At 49.4% G+C, this 16,637-nt stretch overlaps 1 protein-coding gene, 1 long non-coding RNA gene and 1 other non-coding gene across 12 annotated transcripts in view; 1 reads left to right on the top strand and 2 right to left on the bottom strand.

The window, feature by feature from the left end:
* Ptpn3 (protein tyrosine phosphatase non-receptor type 3) overlaps positions 1–16,637 on the bottom strand; it is a 119,908-nt gene that overhangs the window by 43,889 nt on the left and 59,382 nt on the right. For 8 of the 10 annotated variants that reach the window (XM_040738044.1, XM_040738047.1, XM_040738051.1 and 5 more), the window contains 4 exons: positions 11,503–11,591; positions 6,817–6,880; positions 5,315–5,487; positions 1,066–1,200 (listed from right to left, as the gene is read on the bottom strand). In XM_040738044.1, coding sequence (XP_040593978.1) covers positions 1,066–1,200; positions 5,315–5,487; positions 6,817–6,880; positions 11,503–11,591 — 461 coding nt within the window. Of the gene's footprint in view, positions 1–1,065; positions 1,201–5,314; positions 5,488–6,816; positions 6,881–11,502; positions 11,592–16,637 lie in introns of those variants that run through there. The other 2 variants (XM_040738087.1, XM_040738059.1) reach the window with 2 other exon arrangements.
* Positions 6,266–10,441, top strand: LOC121136794. The gene is made up of 2 exons (XR_005873929.1): positions 6,266–9,952; positions 10,262–10,441. It is a non-coding gene; the product is annotated as an uncharacterized LOC121136794 (long non-coding RNA).
* On the bottom strand, positions 7,340–7,503 carry LOC121139067. Its single transcript, XR_005875919.1, has one exon. It is a non-coding gene; the product is annotated as a U1 spliceosomal RNA (small nuclear RNA).

Genomic DNA, 16,637 nt, shown 5'->3' with positions numbered 1-16,637 from the left:
TTTTTTTGGTTTTTCGAGACAGGGTTTCTATGTATTGTTTTGGAGGCTGTCCTGGAACTCGCTTTGTAGACCAGGATGGTCTTGAACTCACAGAGATCCACCTGCCTCTGCCTCCCGAGTGCTGGGATTAAAGGCGTGCGCCACCAACGCCTGGCTATCACAGACTTCTTAAGAGCATACCATGTTCAAGATGCTATGACTCTAAGGAGGGCGTTACAGCAGGCCTTGGGCACCAAGTGTTATTTTTTTTATTTGCTTTGCAGGGCTGGAGAATGAAACAAGTATCTGCCCATGCTGTATAAGTACTTTATCACTAAGCTAAGTCCTTGCGCCCTGCCCCAATTATTATTATCATTATTATTATTATTATTATTTTGGTTTCTCAAGACAGGGTTTCCTTGTGTAGTCATGGCTGTCCTGGAACTCACTCTGTAGATCAAGCTGGCCCCAAACTCAGAGATACCCCTGGCCTCTCTGCCTCTGCCTCTGGAGTGCTGGGATTAAAGGTGTGTGCCACCACCGTGCGGTTTTTACAGAGGCACTTCAGGAGTACAGTGAGACAGGAGGGGAAACGTCTGCTCTTCTAGCTGTGGTGTACAATGATCAGCTGAGTATTTCAGGACTGCCAGCAGAAGGGATGCATTTATTCGTCTTGTTTGTTTGTGTGAGACTGGGTCCATGCAGCTCAAGCTGGCCTCGAACTCTTGGTTCTCTTGCCTGGGGCTCTTGAATGCTAAGCTTACAAGTATTTACCACCATGTCCAGCTACCACAAGGGATTTCTAAGTCCTCGACACAAAGAAATGCTATCTGTCTGGCGGGCATGACAGGTTGACTTGACTTGAACACTACACGTGTACTGGAATGTCACAGTGAAAGAACCCAGTATGGAAAGGGTCCCCACGCCTTGACCTCGGGAGACTGGCTCCTTTTTTGCAACACGTGGGACACACACACAAGTCTGACTGCAGGCTGCCGCTGTTGAAGAGTTTAAAGCCGACTTTTGTGTCTTTAAGAGAGAGAGAGAGGTATCTGCCACCAGTGCACAGCATAAAAGAGGACATACCAGTTGGGGGTGATGGGTGGGGACCGAGAGGGCAGGCTCTTGGTTTCTAGCCGTTCCACCGATAAGGACCTCCTCATGGCTGGGTTCCACACCATTCCTCCAATCACCTTTTTGCAGTATTGGTTATTTATAGACCTGAAAAACCAGATGCAGGTTCACCTTCCACACTGGCAGGTCCATAAAATACAGTGTTCCCGGAACCTTCTCTGAACGTACTTACCTAGCACCCCAGTGACACCAGCCCTGGCCACTCCAGCTAGTGCGGAGTGGAGGCAGACAGTTTCCAGAATACCCGTTAAAAAAAAAAACATATATATATATATATATAGTTTTTTGTTTTTCAAGACAGGGTTTCTCTGTGTGGCTTTGGAGCCTGCCCTGGCACTCACTCTGTAGACCAGGCTGGCCCTCGAACTCACAGAGATCCACCTGCCTCTGTCTTCTGGGTACTGGGATTAAAGGTGTGCACCGCCATAGCCAGGCCACTCCCTCTTAGAAAATTTTAAGATTAGATGTATTTATTTTGTGTGGGTGTGTGTACGCATGTGTGTGGGCGGGCCATGGCGTCCTTGTGGAGGTCGGTAAACAACCTGCAGGAGTCGGTTCTGTCTCTCCTCCATGTGGGTTCTGGGGATCCAACTCAGGTCGACAGGCTTGGAAGCAATGCCCTTTACCCGATGAACCACCCCCACTGGCCCCAGACCTCCTTTCTTGTTCTGTTTTTCTTCGGGTGATGTCTGGTCTTTTTGTTGAAGATGCTTTTTGTGTCTGCACCACTTTAAAACAGTGGGGCTGCTTCTAGGCTATAACCAAAGCTACCAGGTTAGAGGTAGCACCGGAATAGCACAGACCAGCGCACCTCCAGTAACTTCAAGGGATCTGCCTCAATGTGCCTCCCACTGGCACGAACAAAAGCGCGGTCATCCTTCCAGACGCTCCATGTCCACCGGCCAGCAGAGGCGGCAACCATAGATCCCTGGGAAGTCTTTGACACAGAGGCTGAGGATGTACTTAGAACAGCTTCAGGTCACAGACTTTGAATGCGCTGCCTGAAGGATATTTCTGAAGTTTATTTATAGTTAGAAAATTGAAATCCTGAGGAATAGATTACCTTAGCAACTCACTGGAAGTCTGGTTGGAGGTAACGGTTGGGGCATTTCCAGTTTTACACTGTGCTCTGATGTCTTAAATATCCCATCTATTTCCTTGTGGCCTAAAACCAACTGACTGACACAAAACAGCAGGACAAAGAAGTACAATAAAGTCCGGGTACCAGTTCTTAATAAGGAATGCCACCGTCACTCTCATCAAAGTGCTCGCTGCTCTATCACCAGGTGACCCTTCCCCCCCACCCACCCCCGAGGTCAGCCATGTAAGAAGCCACGAGACCAGTGGGGAAGGCTGTAAAATTAAAATCGGGGGAAGCAGGCAGCGTGACTCCAAGGTTTAACGTGGCAGATCCCTAAAGCATGTGTCACGAGTTATTAATAGAGACTTGAAACTGTCCCATTATCTCTGGAAAATAATGATCAAATTCCCCTTTCACGGAACCTATCAGAGGGCCCGAAGCACAGACCTATGGATGTACCCTGGAGCTGGGCTGGACCTCGGCTCCCTCATCTGTGAAACGATGGAGGTGGTAAGAGCTGGTCAGACGGCTCAGGGGGGTATTGGCGCTTGCCACCGCGTCTGATGACTTGAATTCCGTCCCTGAGGCCCACAGGATAGAAGAGAACCGACTCAAAGTTGTCCTTGGATCTCCACGCGTGTACCGTGGCATGCACGCATCTCCCCCCACCCCATGCCTACACATAAATAAGTAAAACAAACAAACAAAAATTTAAGAGTCAAAATGAACAGTGTGCTGAAAGATGGTACCAATGAAAACGATGACTCGTATTCCAAACTGCCTTCCGGACCTCAAGGGATCCTCTGTAGAGGGTTAAAAATGGCTGCTAGCAGCCGATTGTCACAAAAGCCCCTGCCCATCGGGGTAGGTCTAATGGAGCAGAGGAGTCACTGGTGAGCCCTTCCTGAACTCCTAACCCACAAATTTTGAGATATAACAGACTATTGTTGCTGTAAGCACCAAAATAGGGGTCCTCATGCCACAGAAAATGACCAGAAACCAGGACCCTGTACTGGCTGCAGATGGAGAAGTTTTCGGATAAGGAAACTGAGGCAGAAAACTAAAACTCAAGTGAGAGATGGAGGATTTGAGCTCCGTCACTCAGTCCCTCGTATGCCACCTGCCTGGAGGATAAGTTCTAGCCAATTCGGTTTCTCGTTTGTTTGTTTGGGCTTTCAAGACAGGGTTTCCCTGTGTAGCCCTGGCTGTCCTGGAGCTTGCTCTGTAGATCAGGCTGGCCTCAAACACAGAGACCTACCTGCCTCTGCCTCCCGAGTGCTGGAATTAAAGGTGTGCGCCAGCTCTGCCCATCGAGGCCTAGCCAACTCTTACTTGGAAGAAAACTGCTTCCCTCTAATGACCACATAAATAGCAATATTGTAACATCTGGGTGGGATCGCACAAGTAACACATTGACAAGGAGGGAGGCCCCCTGCAAACTCCACGCCATCTCATTGTGCTTCTGTAGCAAGGCTGTAGTGACATCACTATTTACACCGCCACTCCGCAGTGACGAGTACATAGCAGAGTTCACCGGTGGATTTATGCCTTATGCTTTAGCTCAAATATATGCTTATGCTGGAGACGTCACAAAAGAAACGACTTTTTGTTTGTTTGTTTCTTCAACCTGAACCTCTTGACTGTTCAGATCTGCCATTCTGACCTGCTGTGGCACCCGAGTCTGACTCCACCACCCTGAGCACACTCCCAGACGTCATGGGGCCGCTAATCTGCTATTTGCTGCTCCTGCTGCCTGCAGGGGCTAGGATCCTGAGGCTCCTGGTGAGAGACGCCAGGCTTGGAGTGTTCAGCATTACTTCCGCCAGGGAAGTCCCCAGGATGGCGTGACCCGGTGAGTGCCTAACAAAGAGGCACGACGGCCCCACCCGCTGCAGCTAACTGGGCTGTCAATGCTGGCACTGGGAAACAGTGGCAGGTGAGCTCTTTGTAGACAGCGGGGCTATTGCTGGTGGCTGAGCTCACCGGGCATCATCTCGCATCCAGTGCCTCTGGCTGGCTAGAGGGGCCCCCGTGCAGGAAGAGGATTTGGTTTCCATGTAGCATCCCGGGTACGAGGCAGCTCCATCATCCTTATGGCCTACTCAGTAGTAGATGGAGCACCGAATGAATGCATGCAAATACTAGACAGAACTGTAAGAGCTAAACACTTCTTTAAAAAAAAAAATGTTTGCTCTTGGTTCGTAAGAAACAACACTGCCCCTACCAGAGGGAGGCAGTTTGCCAGTCACTAAATCATTACATTACCTAAAGACTAAAACATGCAATAGGAAAGCCACTACAACGCTCTTATCAAGTCTCACTCCAAATAACAGCTCATACCTGAGCCTCGATTAGAAAAAGCCACATTCACAACAACCAACAATCGCAATTCTGAAAAACCAGCAAATGACTTAGAAATTCTAACCATTTCTGCTGCCTCTTATACAAAGCTGTCTTGGAACAAACAAAACAAAAGCATAGGCCCCACAATTACTTCACTCAAAGACCCAATATATATTATTTTTAAAAAATTATAATGCATATGACACACACATGTAGGTTTGTTTTACTGTTCTTATCATTAAATATTTTGAATATTATTCCCGTAGGTAGCATCTATCTCAAGTTCGCTGCAAGAATTAAAGATAATTAAGTATGCTCCTTTTATAAATACTAGGTAATTGTCAATTATAATTATTATTTTGTAGCTGTTACATTCCGAAGCCACCAGACTCTGGAAACCTTGGTTCACTTTTATGGGATGCCTATGAACTAGTGTTCTGTGGGAGGGGCTGGCTTAGTGGCCTCAGGCTCGTGCTGGCAATGACACTCCGTGTCCTTTACTGGGCTGGGTGTGGTGGCAATCGCAGTTCCAGCTGTCTGGGAACTCAGACGGCAGCAGGATTGAGGGGGCTAAAACCAGCCCTGAGGATACGAGACGTATTAAAAATCACGGCTTCCCTTGGAGACACTCTGCTTGCCATCCAGGGACCTAAAATCTGGGGTCCGGCCTCAGAGCTGCCTCTCTGCCCAAGGATTGTCCGTGACCCACACGGGGCAACCAGCACACACACGTTAATATCTCAGGTTGGCGTGGATGGCCCCCTAAAGCATACTCACTTTTTGGGGTTCCTGGAGCCTAGTGTCCAGTACTGAGACAGGACATTCTTTTCCTGAGGTAGTAACTTCTTTGCCTGAAAGAATGAATGGTGCTCGACGCAGGACTTCCACAGGTTTTTGCAAGATCGGTAATTTAGCATGTTGAAGGCCACGATATGCTCCCTGGATTCGGCCTGGGCGGGAGAAGAGTAGAGGGTTCACTGTGACGGACGTACAGGACGGCTAAGCTGTGTCCAGCCTGCTGCCCAGGGGAGGCAAGGGAGGGAGCAGGCTTCCAGATACTTCAGACACCCCAGTGTCCCAGGAATATTTTGGAACAGGACTGCCTCTATGGGTGTGGTAATAAAAAAGACCAGAATCCACTTCCCCCTCACCATGGGGGGGGGGCAGTGGTTTCCTTCACAAACACTGTTGTTTCAAACCTGCGTATAGTTTAAGAGGGAGCTTACTTGGGAGCTACCGTCTGTAGGGGTGAGCCCACAATACCCTAAGAGCCATCTATCTGACAAACTTGGAAAATACCCCTTTCCTGAAGAAATGCTCTCCCACCAAGCAGGCGGTAGAGACCTTAGAGCCCTGGGGTCCTCCATTTCTTGCCCTAGAGTGAATTTCAGTGCTTATATACGATAAGCAGTTTCCTCCAGGCTTTGCCTTCAGTCTACCTGCATTTAGGCTCTATGACACCGTGTAAAATTGGGTGCCATCCTGACTGACGCTCCTTGCCCTAGAGGTGGGAGTTGATGGGCAGTCGGGTAACCCAGATTCCGGCCGGCCGTTGGTACTCTGAGCTCTGGTAATCCCGTTTCTAAGTGCCCATTCACTGTGCGGGGTCAGTCTAAGGGCATGTCATCTTTGAAAAGTTGGGAAATGGACGCAGTGACAGCCAGTGGCAGCTATGCAGCATAACAAGACAGGGCGTGGTGTGGAAAGGGCAGGCGTCTCCGTTCAAATTCCAGCTCCTGCACTCTGAGGCTGTGGGAGCTTTGGCTTTCTGACTGAGCGTACTTCTTCTGCTGCGGCTAAGCAGACAGACAGAGTTGTCTAGGATCCTGCCGACTCCGCTTTGTAAGACCCAGTCACAAGCTGTCACCCGCGGGACATGCTAAAGGAAGGAATTGGCGGCGTGGACGCTTCCTGCTATGCAGCCGTGGGCTCTGCTAGGCGCTCAACTCAGGCTGGGACCCCTTGTGCTAATCCCAACAGCTCCTGGAGAAGTGGGCACCACTTGAACTTCTAGAAACGAGGTAATACGGGCTAGAGGCGGTGCCAGGGGAAGAGAGCCAGGAACTGTTTAGAGTCTCCGCACCTAAAACAAGTTCATTTTCCAACCAGAGGACAACTGACTCATCGACAGGACCACAGGGTCTGAAGACCTGATGGCCGGCCTTCCCTTCCTAAAACACAGAGAGAGCCATCCCTGAAGGTCTGGAGGGAGCCCCATTAACACAGCGGACACAGCAAGCGCGGACAGAACCCATGCAGCAAGCGTGGGCAGAGCTCACCTGTTTTTGCCGCTGGTGTATGAAGAACTTTTTCCTCTTGAAAGAAATTTTGAGTATGTTCACCCTGTAAAAAGCAAAGCAAAGCAAAACCACGCATAACACAAAAAAGAAAGCAAAATGCGAACCAAACAAAGACATCAGGGCTCAGCCGGGCTACAGCTGACCCTCTTCTGCATGGGTCCTCTATTTCTTGATCTGATGACTGCTGGCTGCTGGGAACGTGCCTCGGCTGAATTCAAGGAGCTGACTGACCGAGCTGGATCTCCATGGGCCTCTGCACTGTGAGGTAGCTTTTAAATAACTGGGAGTGCGGGCCATGCGCACTCTCTGCTCTAAGTCTCTTTGTGCCTACGTGGGGGATAAGACAGCTGAGGGCAGTGTGGAGCAGGGGGGAGGACAGGCCTGGGTTGTACCCCAGCTCTGTTACTCAACAGTCACGTGTGAAAGAACCTCTTCACCATGTGCATAAAACGGAATGAAAGCTACCAGTCACCAAGTGTTTTTTTTTTTTTTCCTCTCTCTTCTGGAGTGAGCACGCACGAAATCCCCCACTACCACAAATTATGCGGTCGAGTTTCCCGCGTTTGGGGAAACCTCAGGGGTCAGCACATCCCGAATGTAATGGATAAACCCTGCCCTGGGAAAACCGCCTTTGTGATCACGGTATCCCCCCTGCCGGGTAAGTACACCGAGGATTGTCATAAACCAGGCCACTGCCACAGGCTTTATAAACATTGCCTCCATTGCATCTTGCAACAGACCCAAATAGTGTTTATCCACAATAAGAAGTTGGGGTGCGGAGATGTATGTCACTGCCGGGAGCCATGCTCTGAGCTTGGGGCTCAACCTCCAGAGCCTATGATCTCGGACCCTATGCCATCTGCTGAGTGGTGGCCCGTCACAGCCTTTGTCACCATGGTCCTACGACAATGAAGATGTAGTAAGCATGCCAAGTTATCACTGGTTCTTAATGCACCATAGGTGCTCAGTGTTGGCACTTTTCATTAAAACTGGTGAGTGAGATCAGGACGTGCGTGTGGGTGCCTGTGTGTGCATGTGCACGTGCGCGCGTGTGTGTACATATGTGGAGGCCAGAGTCTTCCCTGGGTGTCCTTCCTCAGGTGCTGCCCACCGTATTCTTGGGGACAGGGTCTCTCATTTGAGCTGGAGCTCACAGACTACGAAAGGATAGGTTGGCTGGCCGGCGACCTCAGAGATTACCCTTTCTGACGCCCTAGTGTTGGGATTACAAATGGGCACCAACATGCTCGGTATAAGTTCACCTCTTAAATAGACTGTATTCACTATGACAAGCTACTGTAGTCCAACACAATATTTGGGGGAAGAAAGGAACTCCATTTCTCTCCAGGATCATATCAAGGCCTTGATAAGAACATTTTAGAACAGAGAGGTTGAATAAGTAAAGTGAAAGTTTAGTCATGTTGACATTTCCCCAGCATAACACACACACACACACACACACACACACACACACACACACACACACAGAGCACTCTTGCAGTATATATGAAAAGCAAAGACCTAGTTTAAGTCTGGCAGATACTCTTATTTGACAAGTGAATTTTATGGAGTGACTGCAGGCCGATCATATAAGGACCAGAAGGCTCTTAGGGCCAGTTCTTCTGAGGCACCCATCACAGAGCATGGGTAGGTCTCCCTCCTCCATACGGTTTGTGTTGGAGGGCACACACAGGAATTCCTATTTCACAGGGGTCTGGAGAACAAACTTGTTCCTCACGGAGTCCTTAGCCTTGTCTTGCTCAGCACAACTGCTTGTGTGCCAATGGCTTCATATGGGGGTGGGGGGTCCCCGGGGTGGGGGGTCCCCTGCCAGGCCCCCTGGTTCAGAGTGTCCATGCGTCAATGCTTACAACTCTCTCGTTGGCTGTGTTCTCCACTGGAACACAAATCTGAAGGATACAGATGCGATTTCCAGGCTGAAGGCCCTACAGAGGGCTTCTCTACTGCCGTTTCGGGCACGAGGAAAGAGTAATAATGCACTGAGTGTGTAGATGGACTGAGTACTGTACCAGGCCCCAGGGACAGAGAGAACAAGGCAGTGGGCACTGCCGTCTGGACACTCATCATCTGACAAAGGAAAACAGGTACCGAATGACGCAGACAGCCAGATCCCTGTGACCGCTGCATGCGAGGGAATCTAGTTCTCATTAGATCATCAAGGGTCACGTCAACACTCCCGCATCCCGTGAGTCTCTCGGCGTCCCGGTCACTCTGGCAACTTGACCACGGCACACCATGCTCTAGCCTAATCCACCATCCACCCGGTGCTGACCACTGTGCTCTCCCTTGTTCCTGGAGATACACTCGCTCTGCACCTTCTTTCTAGAATGTATCATCCCCGCTGAGGCCAGTGCCTACCCTCTTTAGACTCACTCCTTCAGGCTCTGGGTCCTTCTCCACGCTGCACCGTGACCTGACCTATCTACCTTGAGTTTACTCTCCAGTGCTGACCTTGCTATTGGTCTCTTGAGGTTTTCACTGATTACAGTGTGAATGCGTGAAGTGTTTATATATTTGGACACTGGGTTCCCCAGCTGGTTGGTGGTGCTGTCTGGGAAGGTGTGGAGCCTTTGGGAAATGTGGCCTAGCTTTTGGGAGTGGCTCAGTGGGAGTGCACCCTGAAGGTTCCAACCTGGGCTCTGCTTCCTGATCTCCTAAAGTGAAAAGGCCAGGCCGTGTTGCAAACTCTCACTGCCAATCGCTGTCCAGCCATTCAAGTGCCCCCGCCCTACCTGCACCGCATACCACTGGACCCTCTGAACTGTGAGCCGACTCTGCACCCCTCAACTTGTTTCTATCAGTTACTTTGTCACAGTGTTACAAAAAGTAACTAACACAGCATTGGCATCCCAGACAGGCTTTGACAGGAGCGGAACCTGAAGAGAAACCTAGATTACCTGAAGGAGCGCCTGAGGGACTGGAGGGGTGTCAAGAGACCCCGTCCGCCCGGTCCCAAAGGCTTCTTTCGGCTTCCTAACTAAAGAATCCGTATGGGATCCACCTCTACCTTTGCATGTGATGCCACACCCGGATTGTGGAACCGTTATAGATCCAGCCACAGAGGAAGCCGGACTCCGGTGGCTTCTGGCCTATGGTACTGGGGGACTGGCCGCACTTAAAGGAAGAAATCAGGGGGGAGGGAGAGATGGCTCAGAGGCTAAGAGTGTTGGCTGCTCTTCCAGAGGTCCTGAGTTCAATTCCCAGCAACCACATGGTGGCTCACAGCCATCTGTAATGAGACCTGGTGCCCCCTTCTGGTGTGCAGAGATACATGCAGGCAGAATACTGCATACATAATAAAGAGAGAGAGAGAGAGAGAGAGAGAGAGAGAGAGAGAGAGAGAGAGAGAGAGAGAGAGAGAATCAGGTTCATGCCTGCTGACTGCCCCTTTTGTTCTGAGCAGGCCAGAGAACTCTGCAGGCTACAGCCCAGCTAGCTAAGCCATCCAAGCCATGACTAGGGTCTCCTGCTGCCAGCGAGGGGCTCAAGATTTTATCACCTATCACACCGACTCCATGACAAAGCTAAGTAAGACTGTGGCGTGTTTTGTTGAAAATTAAACGTCCCTAAAATGAGTAGAAAACCAATGCCTCTAAGTGTGCATCCTACTTAAGCATTTCTGCGCAAACACAACTTTTAGTGGTAGAAAAAAAAAATGCAGGTCCTGGAGTGAGGAACCGGATGAGCATTTCAACTGCACCACTGTGAGCAGCATGCATCTGACAGTTCTTACAAACTTCCTTGTGCTACACACTCTCTGATGAGAAACCAGGGATAAGAATGGCCTATTCAGCTAGGCGTTGGTGGCGCACACCTTTAGTCCCAGCACTCGGGAGGCAGAGACAGGCGAATCTCTGTGAGTTCGAGGCCAGCCTGATCTACAGAGCGAGTTCCAGGACAGCTTCCAAAACAATACAGAGAAACCCTCCCCCAACCCCCCCCAAAACAAGTATTATCTGGGAAGTCTAACATTTTCCTGAAGAAAGCTCCCTTGCCTGGTACAATAAGCTCAAACTCGTCTTGAAAAAAATCAATTCCACTCTCCCTTTCCCCACCTTTGCTCTGGTCTTCTCTGGTTTCAATTGCCTGGAATCCACCACAATTTGAAAACACAGCCTTGACTCTTTCCAGAGAGAGAAAGAGAGGTCATATCCACATAGTTTTCATTACAGTGTACTGTGATAACTGTTTGATTTTATTATGTGCTGTTTCAAATCTCTTAGTGGACTTAATTCATAGATTAAATTTTCCCACAGATACGTATGTGGCGAGGAAACCCCCCTCCCCCATATATATATGGCTTGTATTACTTGCAGGCTCCTGGTTATCGGAGTCTAGGACTGACTCCACACACTTACAAGGGGAAGCAAGGATCGACCGCTCAACTCTAAGACTTGCCTGCACCAGTTATCCACCAACTACCCCCAACGTCAGCAGACTGGGGGGAGTCAATGAAAACCAACGTTTGCTTTCCCGGGTGCCAAATCTGGATCAAATTCAGAGTTCCGAGCTTAAGAATGAGTGGGGGGGGGGAATCCTCTAGCTTTTATTTCAGAAATAAAAGCTTAAAATCAGAACCATCATTACCTTTGCTCGGCGTATTTTCAAAGCATGATTCAGACAATTCGAAGTGTTTGTACTTACCAAGGGTAGAAACTTGTGCAAATGTATTTTCGGTACACTGCGATGCCCGCAGAAGCGATTCCGATCATTAGATCTAAATTGTGCAGATCCTGGCGGTGGGGAGGGGGGAGGGAGGAAGAGTCCAGGTTCACGGTGTGTTACAGCCATGCTCATCCTCTGCTAATTTTAAAGTGCCCACGCTTTTATAAATAGAAGCTATGTATCCGCTCAAGGGGGGGAAATAGCACAGACCACAAGAAAAAGACCCATTTAGCAGCCACGTAAGAGCCAAGTACTTGGCACCCAGTTTTTCTAAAGTGAACATGCACGCACGTACTCGTGTGCACGCGCGCACACACACACACACACACACACACACACACAGTGCATGATGTCATGATACCTAATTTAGGAAGCTACCAGGTAAAAATATTCACTCCACAGAATCAAATATAAAAACACTCTCTTGAATTTTCATCCATCCGCATTTGGGAACCACACAGGACTTAACTGGGCCTCTTGTCTGTGTAACTCCGTACGGACCTCAACTTCAGTTACTGAACAGGCTCTGGCTATTTATGAAATAATAAAGAAAAATTACACCGTGTAGACACGACCCAAATCCAGTTAGGAAATAAAAGCTGCTTCTGACTCTAATGCGACTACACTAAGAGCTTGTGTGTTTGGCACAGCCATGTACACCATACAGAAACAGAAGGGAAGCACAGGCACTTAAAGCCGTTCCAAATCCACTTTGAGTATAAGCAAGTGACATTCAGAGGGGCAAGAGATCCTTCCTTGAGTCACACATATTTCTGTTTCCAGTCAGATACCGTAACCGTAAACACGGGGCAGAGCCGGTTACAGGTGAGTGTGAGCCTTTGGCCCGACACTTGCATGTCTATGCTGTCTGAGGTTCAGGAGAGACTCCATTTCCCTTTTTGCATTATAAAAATTAAGGGGTCCGCCTCAAAGTCTTCTACCAGGCTGAAAGTAGAGAAAATGAGAATGGGAAACAGGGCTCTCTAGGTGGAGAATCGGCATGTGGCTGGCGCAACAAATGCTCGGTTTCTGTTGGGATGGGGCCACCACTTATGAGTAACAGAGGAACAAAAATGGGTACAGAGAGAGACAGGGAGATGGCGTTGACACAGAGGGAGTCTTGAGCATTCACACTCCGGCACCAGGCTAAAATCACATGTGCGAGCAGAGCCAGAGAGCAGCACGGTGAAGAACAAGGCTGTGGCAAGCGTGGCACTCACCACGATGGTACGGGAAGAAGGGCAGACCCGCAAAGGATACTGAATGGATGGACGGCTTGGCGGGCCAAGGACCGAATGTCGTGAGGCATTCCGCTGTCCTTCAGTGTGCGCCTTTCCCCCAGCTAACTACAGTTAACTCCAGTTAGCTACTGACTCAGTTCCCACGCCAGCCCTGAGCCCCAGCTTCCTGTGCAGAAGGGTAGATCACGTGACCAGTCCTGGCCACCGTGCTCTGAGCATAAGTGGAACAGAAGCACTGGAAAGCTGTGTGCACCGTCCTCTGGCTTCTGACGACAAGGAAGCCACATGGGAAGACAGGGGAGCTGGAGGAGGAGCCTCGACTGGAGGGCTACTGGGTGGTAGGAGCCACCTGAAGAGAAGTTTGGGCCCAATGGCAACAGAACGCTACTGACAACTACCCTGTGTAGTACCAAGCTACTCAGACATGGCAGTGCCCACTCAGGTGTTAAGGCAGCTCCTCCAGCACCTGGGGGACTGAGGTTGGGATCTCAGCTGATCATTCGCCTCCAAACCCAGAAGGGTCTCGTGTTTTCCTTCCTTCCTTCTTTCCTTCCTTCCTCCCTCCCTCCCTTCCTTCCTAGACTTATTTGTTTTATTTCATGTGCAAGTGTTTTGTCCGTATGCATGTAAGTGCATTCTGTTTGTGCTTGGTGTCCTCAGAGGTCAGAAAAGGCCATTGGATCCCCTAGAACTGAGTTATGGATGGCTGTGAGCCACCATGTGGGTGCTGGGAATCAAGCCCTAGTCCTCTAAAGAGCAACAAGTACTTTTAATCTCCAAGCAATTATTTTCCTTTTGAGGTTGGGTCTCCATATGTACATACGCCAGGCTGGCCTAGAACTCACTATAGAGTTCAGGTTGGCCTCAAAGTTACACTACTCTTACCGCAACCTCACAAGTATTGGTACGTACACACCCTGCCAGCCTGAAGGGTTCACTTCACTGACAGGAGAGGGTAGAGAAGGTGAAGATTAAATCTGGAAGCAGAAGACATTCCTATTCTGCCACTGAATAAGGTTCTCCAAAACAGTCTATCTAGGAAAAAAAAAATACTTGCAAAAGGGAATAAAATTTACCAGTTACATCCCAAAGCTGTTACTGTGTAAGAGCCAATACACTCCCTCCATGTATGAACCATGTTAGACTCTGCCTAACAGAGAACTCAAGGGACAGAAATGAGACAAAGAAGTTTAAGTGTTAAGCTGGGCGTTGGTGGCGCACGCCTTTAATCCCAGCACTTGGGAGGCAGAGGCAGGCGAATCTCTGTGAGTTTGAGACCAGCCTGGTCTACAAGAGCTAATAGTTCCAGGATAGCCTCCAAAGCCACAAGAAACACTGTCTCAAAACAAAACAAAACAAAACAAAACAAACAAAAAAAAAAAAGAAGTTTAAGTGTTTCTGAAAGCTTCAACACAATGTGTAGATTTTTTAAACAGGCAAAAGAAGCTTAGATCATTTATTCAACTTCTACAGACTTTAGCTCTCTCTTTCATCTGTAAATGAAGATGCTAAGAATACCAATTTGGCAGGGTTTCTGTAGAAAGGAGACCCAAAGGTCTCCTATGAAAGCACCCGAGACAAATACTAGCCCACAGCTGGTGCTTAATTAATAATACTGTGTGTGTGTCCATGTATGTGTACAGGAGCACATGTGTATGTGTGCACATGTGTATGTGTGCACATGTGTGTATATGCACATGTGTACGTGTGCAGATACACATACACACATGTGCATTTGAGAGTACAAAGGCCAGAGGACAACCCTGAATGTCTGTCATTCCTTGGGAGCTAAGGATCTTAGTCACAGAGACAGGCCTGGAGCTCACCAGGAAGCTAGTCTAGCTTGCCATGGTGGCCCAGGGGTCCTCCTGTCTCCACCTCCCGTCCCTGCCTCTCCAGCACTGGGATTCCAAAGCACATGTCACCAAGCCTGGCTTTTTAAATGTGCTCTGGGCTCAAGCGCAGGTCCTCGTGCTTCTGCAACAAGAACTTGACGGAGTGCGCTATCTCCCCAGGCCAATAGTTATTCCATTGTGGGTATGATATGGGCTAATGATGGGCAGACAGATATGTTAGTGTGTCAATGCTAAAATGCTGCATGATCAGGAAGTGTGGTGGTTTGAATGAGAATGGGCCTCACATGTTTTTGTCGGAGATTTTTTTTTCCTTTTTTGAGTCAAGGTCTCTCTCTATGTAGCCCTGGTTGTCCTGGAACTTGCTATTTAGAATAGGTTGGCCTCGAACTCACAGAGATCCTCCTGCCTCTGTGTCCTTAGGGCTGGGATTAAAGGCGTTTTGCCACTGTGCCCAACTCAGATTTATATATTTAAATGCCTGGGGCCTGGCTGGTAGAACTGTTTTGGAAGGATTAGGAGGTGGGGCCTTGTTGGAGGAGGGGTGTCACTGGAGGCAGGGTTTAATGTCTCAAAAGACCCGTGGCACTCCCAGAGAGCGCCCACACACTCTCTGCCTCGTGCTTGCTGATGAGGATGTAGCTCTCAGCCTCTGCTCCAGAACCTTGCCTGCCGGTTGCCATGCCCCTTACCGGACTCAAACCCTCGGGCACCATGAGCTCCAGTAAATGTTTTCTTTTATAAGTTGCCTTAGTCATGGTGTCCCTTCCCAGCAATAAAAAAAGTGACTAAGACATCCAGTGCTGAGGCCATGTCCTGACTGAGTGACCTCTATTACCAGAGAACCAGTCTCTTATTTATAAAGTGGGAGACATGACAATCCCCAGGGTGATGTAATTATTGGAGGAAACTGTCTGTCTGGACACAGAAACTTGCCCAGTAGATGACAAACATTAGTCAGTTCTATTAACCTAATCCCAGTGTAAAAGATTTACTGGTTTCGAGACCCTGAATCCCTTCTATAACGCTATGGAGTGTGACTAGGACTGGGGAGATGGCTCAGTCTGCAAAGGGCCCGACGTGCAAGCATGAGGGCCTGAGTTCCAATCCCTGGCACCTAGGCGTGGTTGTACATGACTGTGATCCTAGCGCTGGGAAGGAGAGGCAGGTGTGGATCCCTGGAGCTCACTGGGCAGCCAGCCAGGCAGTGAATGTCAGGTTCATGATAGACACTGTTTTAAGAGATGAAGGTGGCCGGGCAGTGGAGGCGCACGCCTTTAGTCCCAGCACTCGGGAGGCAGAGGCAGGCCGGTCTCTGTGAGTTCGAGGCCAGCCTGGTCTACAGATCGAGTTTCCAGGACAGCCTCCAAAACGATACAGAGAAACCAAAAAGAAAGAAAGAAAGAAAGAAAGAAAGAAGAAGAAGAGGAGGAGGAGGAGGAGGAGGAGGAGGAGGAGGAGGAGCAATGACGACGACCCTGGACATCAACCTGTGGGGCCTCCACAGGCATGGGTGCACCTTGCATGCAGCTATATCTACATACGTACACACATGCACGCACATAAGCATGCATACACACATACACTCACACACACACACACACACATTACTGTATTTGAGTGGCCAGCTCTAATCTGAGTTTAACACCTAGGATGTAGTAGAAACCTTGGCTCATTAAACTGCCACGTAAAAACGGATTGATAAAAATCACACGAATGTCGGAGAGGGGGGCCATTTGTGAGGAGGAAGGGTTTTGGGGGGGAGAGAGACAAGGGAGGGCGTTGATGGGTTGGATATGAGCAAAATGCAGCAGCATGCATGCATCGGAATCTTATTGACACCCTCCCCGCTTTTAGAGATGGGGGCCCAGGCTGGCCTCAGTCTCGCTAGGTCGCTGAGGATGGCCTTGAACTTTTGGTCCTCTTGCCTCTCCCTCCTGAGCACTGGGATCACAGACGTGCACAAGCACACCCAGCTGACATGGTACGGGGATTGAACCCAGGGCCTCATGAACGCTGG

This window comes from Mesocricetus auratus, unplaced genomic scaffold, assembly GCF_017639785.1.
Source record: "Mesocricetus auratus isolate SY011 unplaced genomic scaffold, BCM_Maur_2.0 Super-Scaffold_6730, whole genome shotgun sequence".
NCBI lineage: Eukaryota > Metazoa > Chordata > Mammalia > Rodentia > Cricetidae > Mesocricetus > Mesocricetus auratus.
Note: the sequence above shows the minus strand (reverse complement) of the source record. Positions and strands in the feature narration are given on the sequence as shown.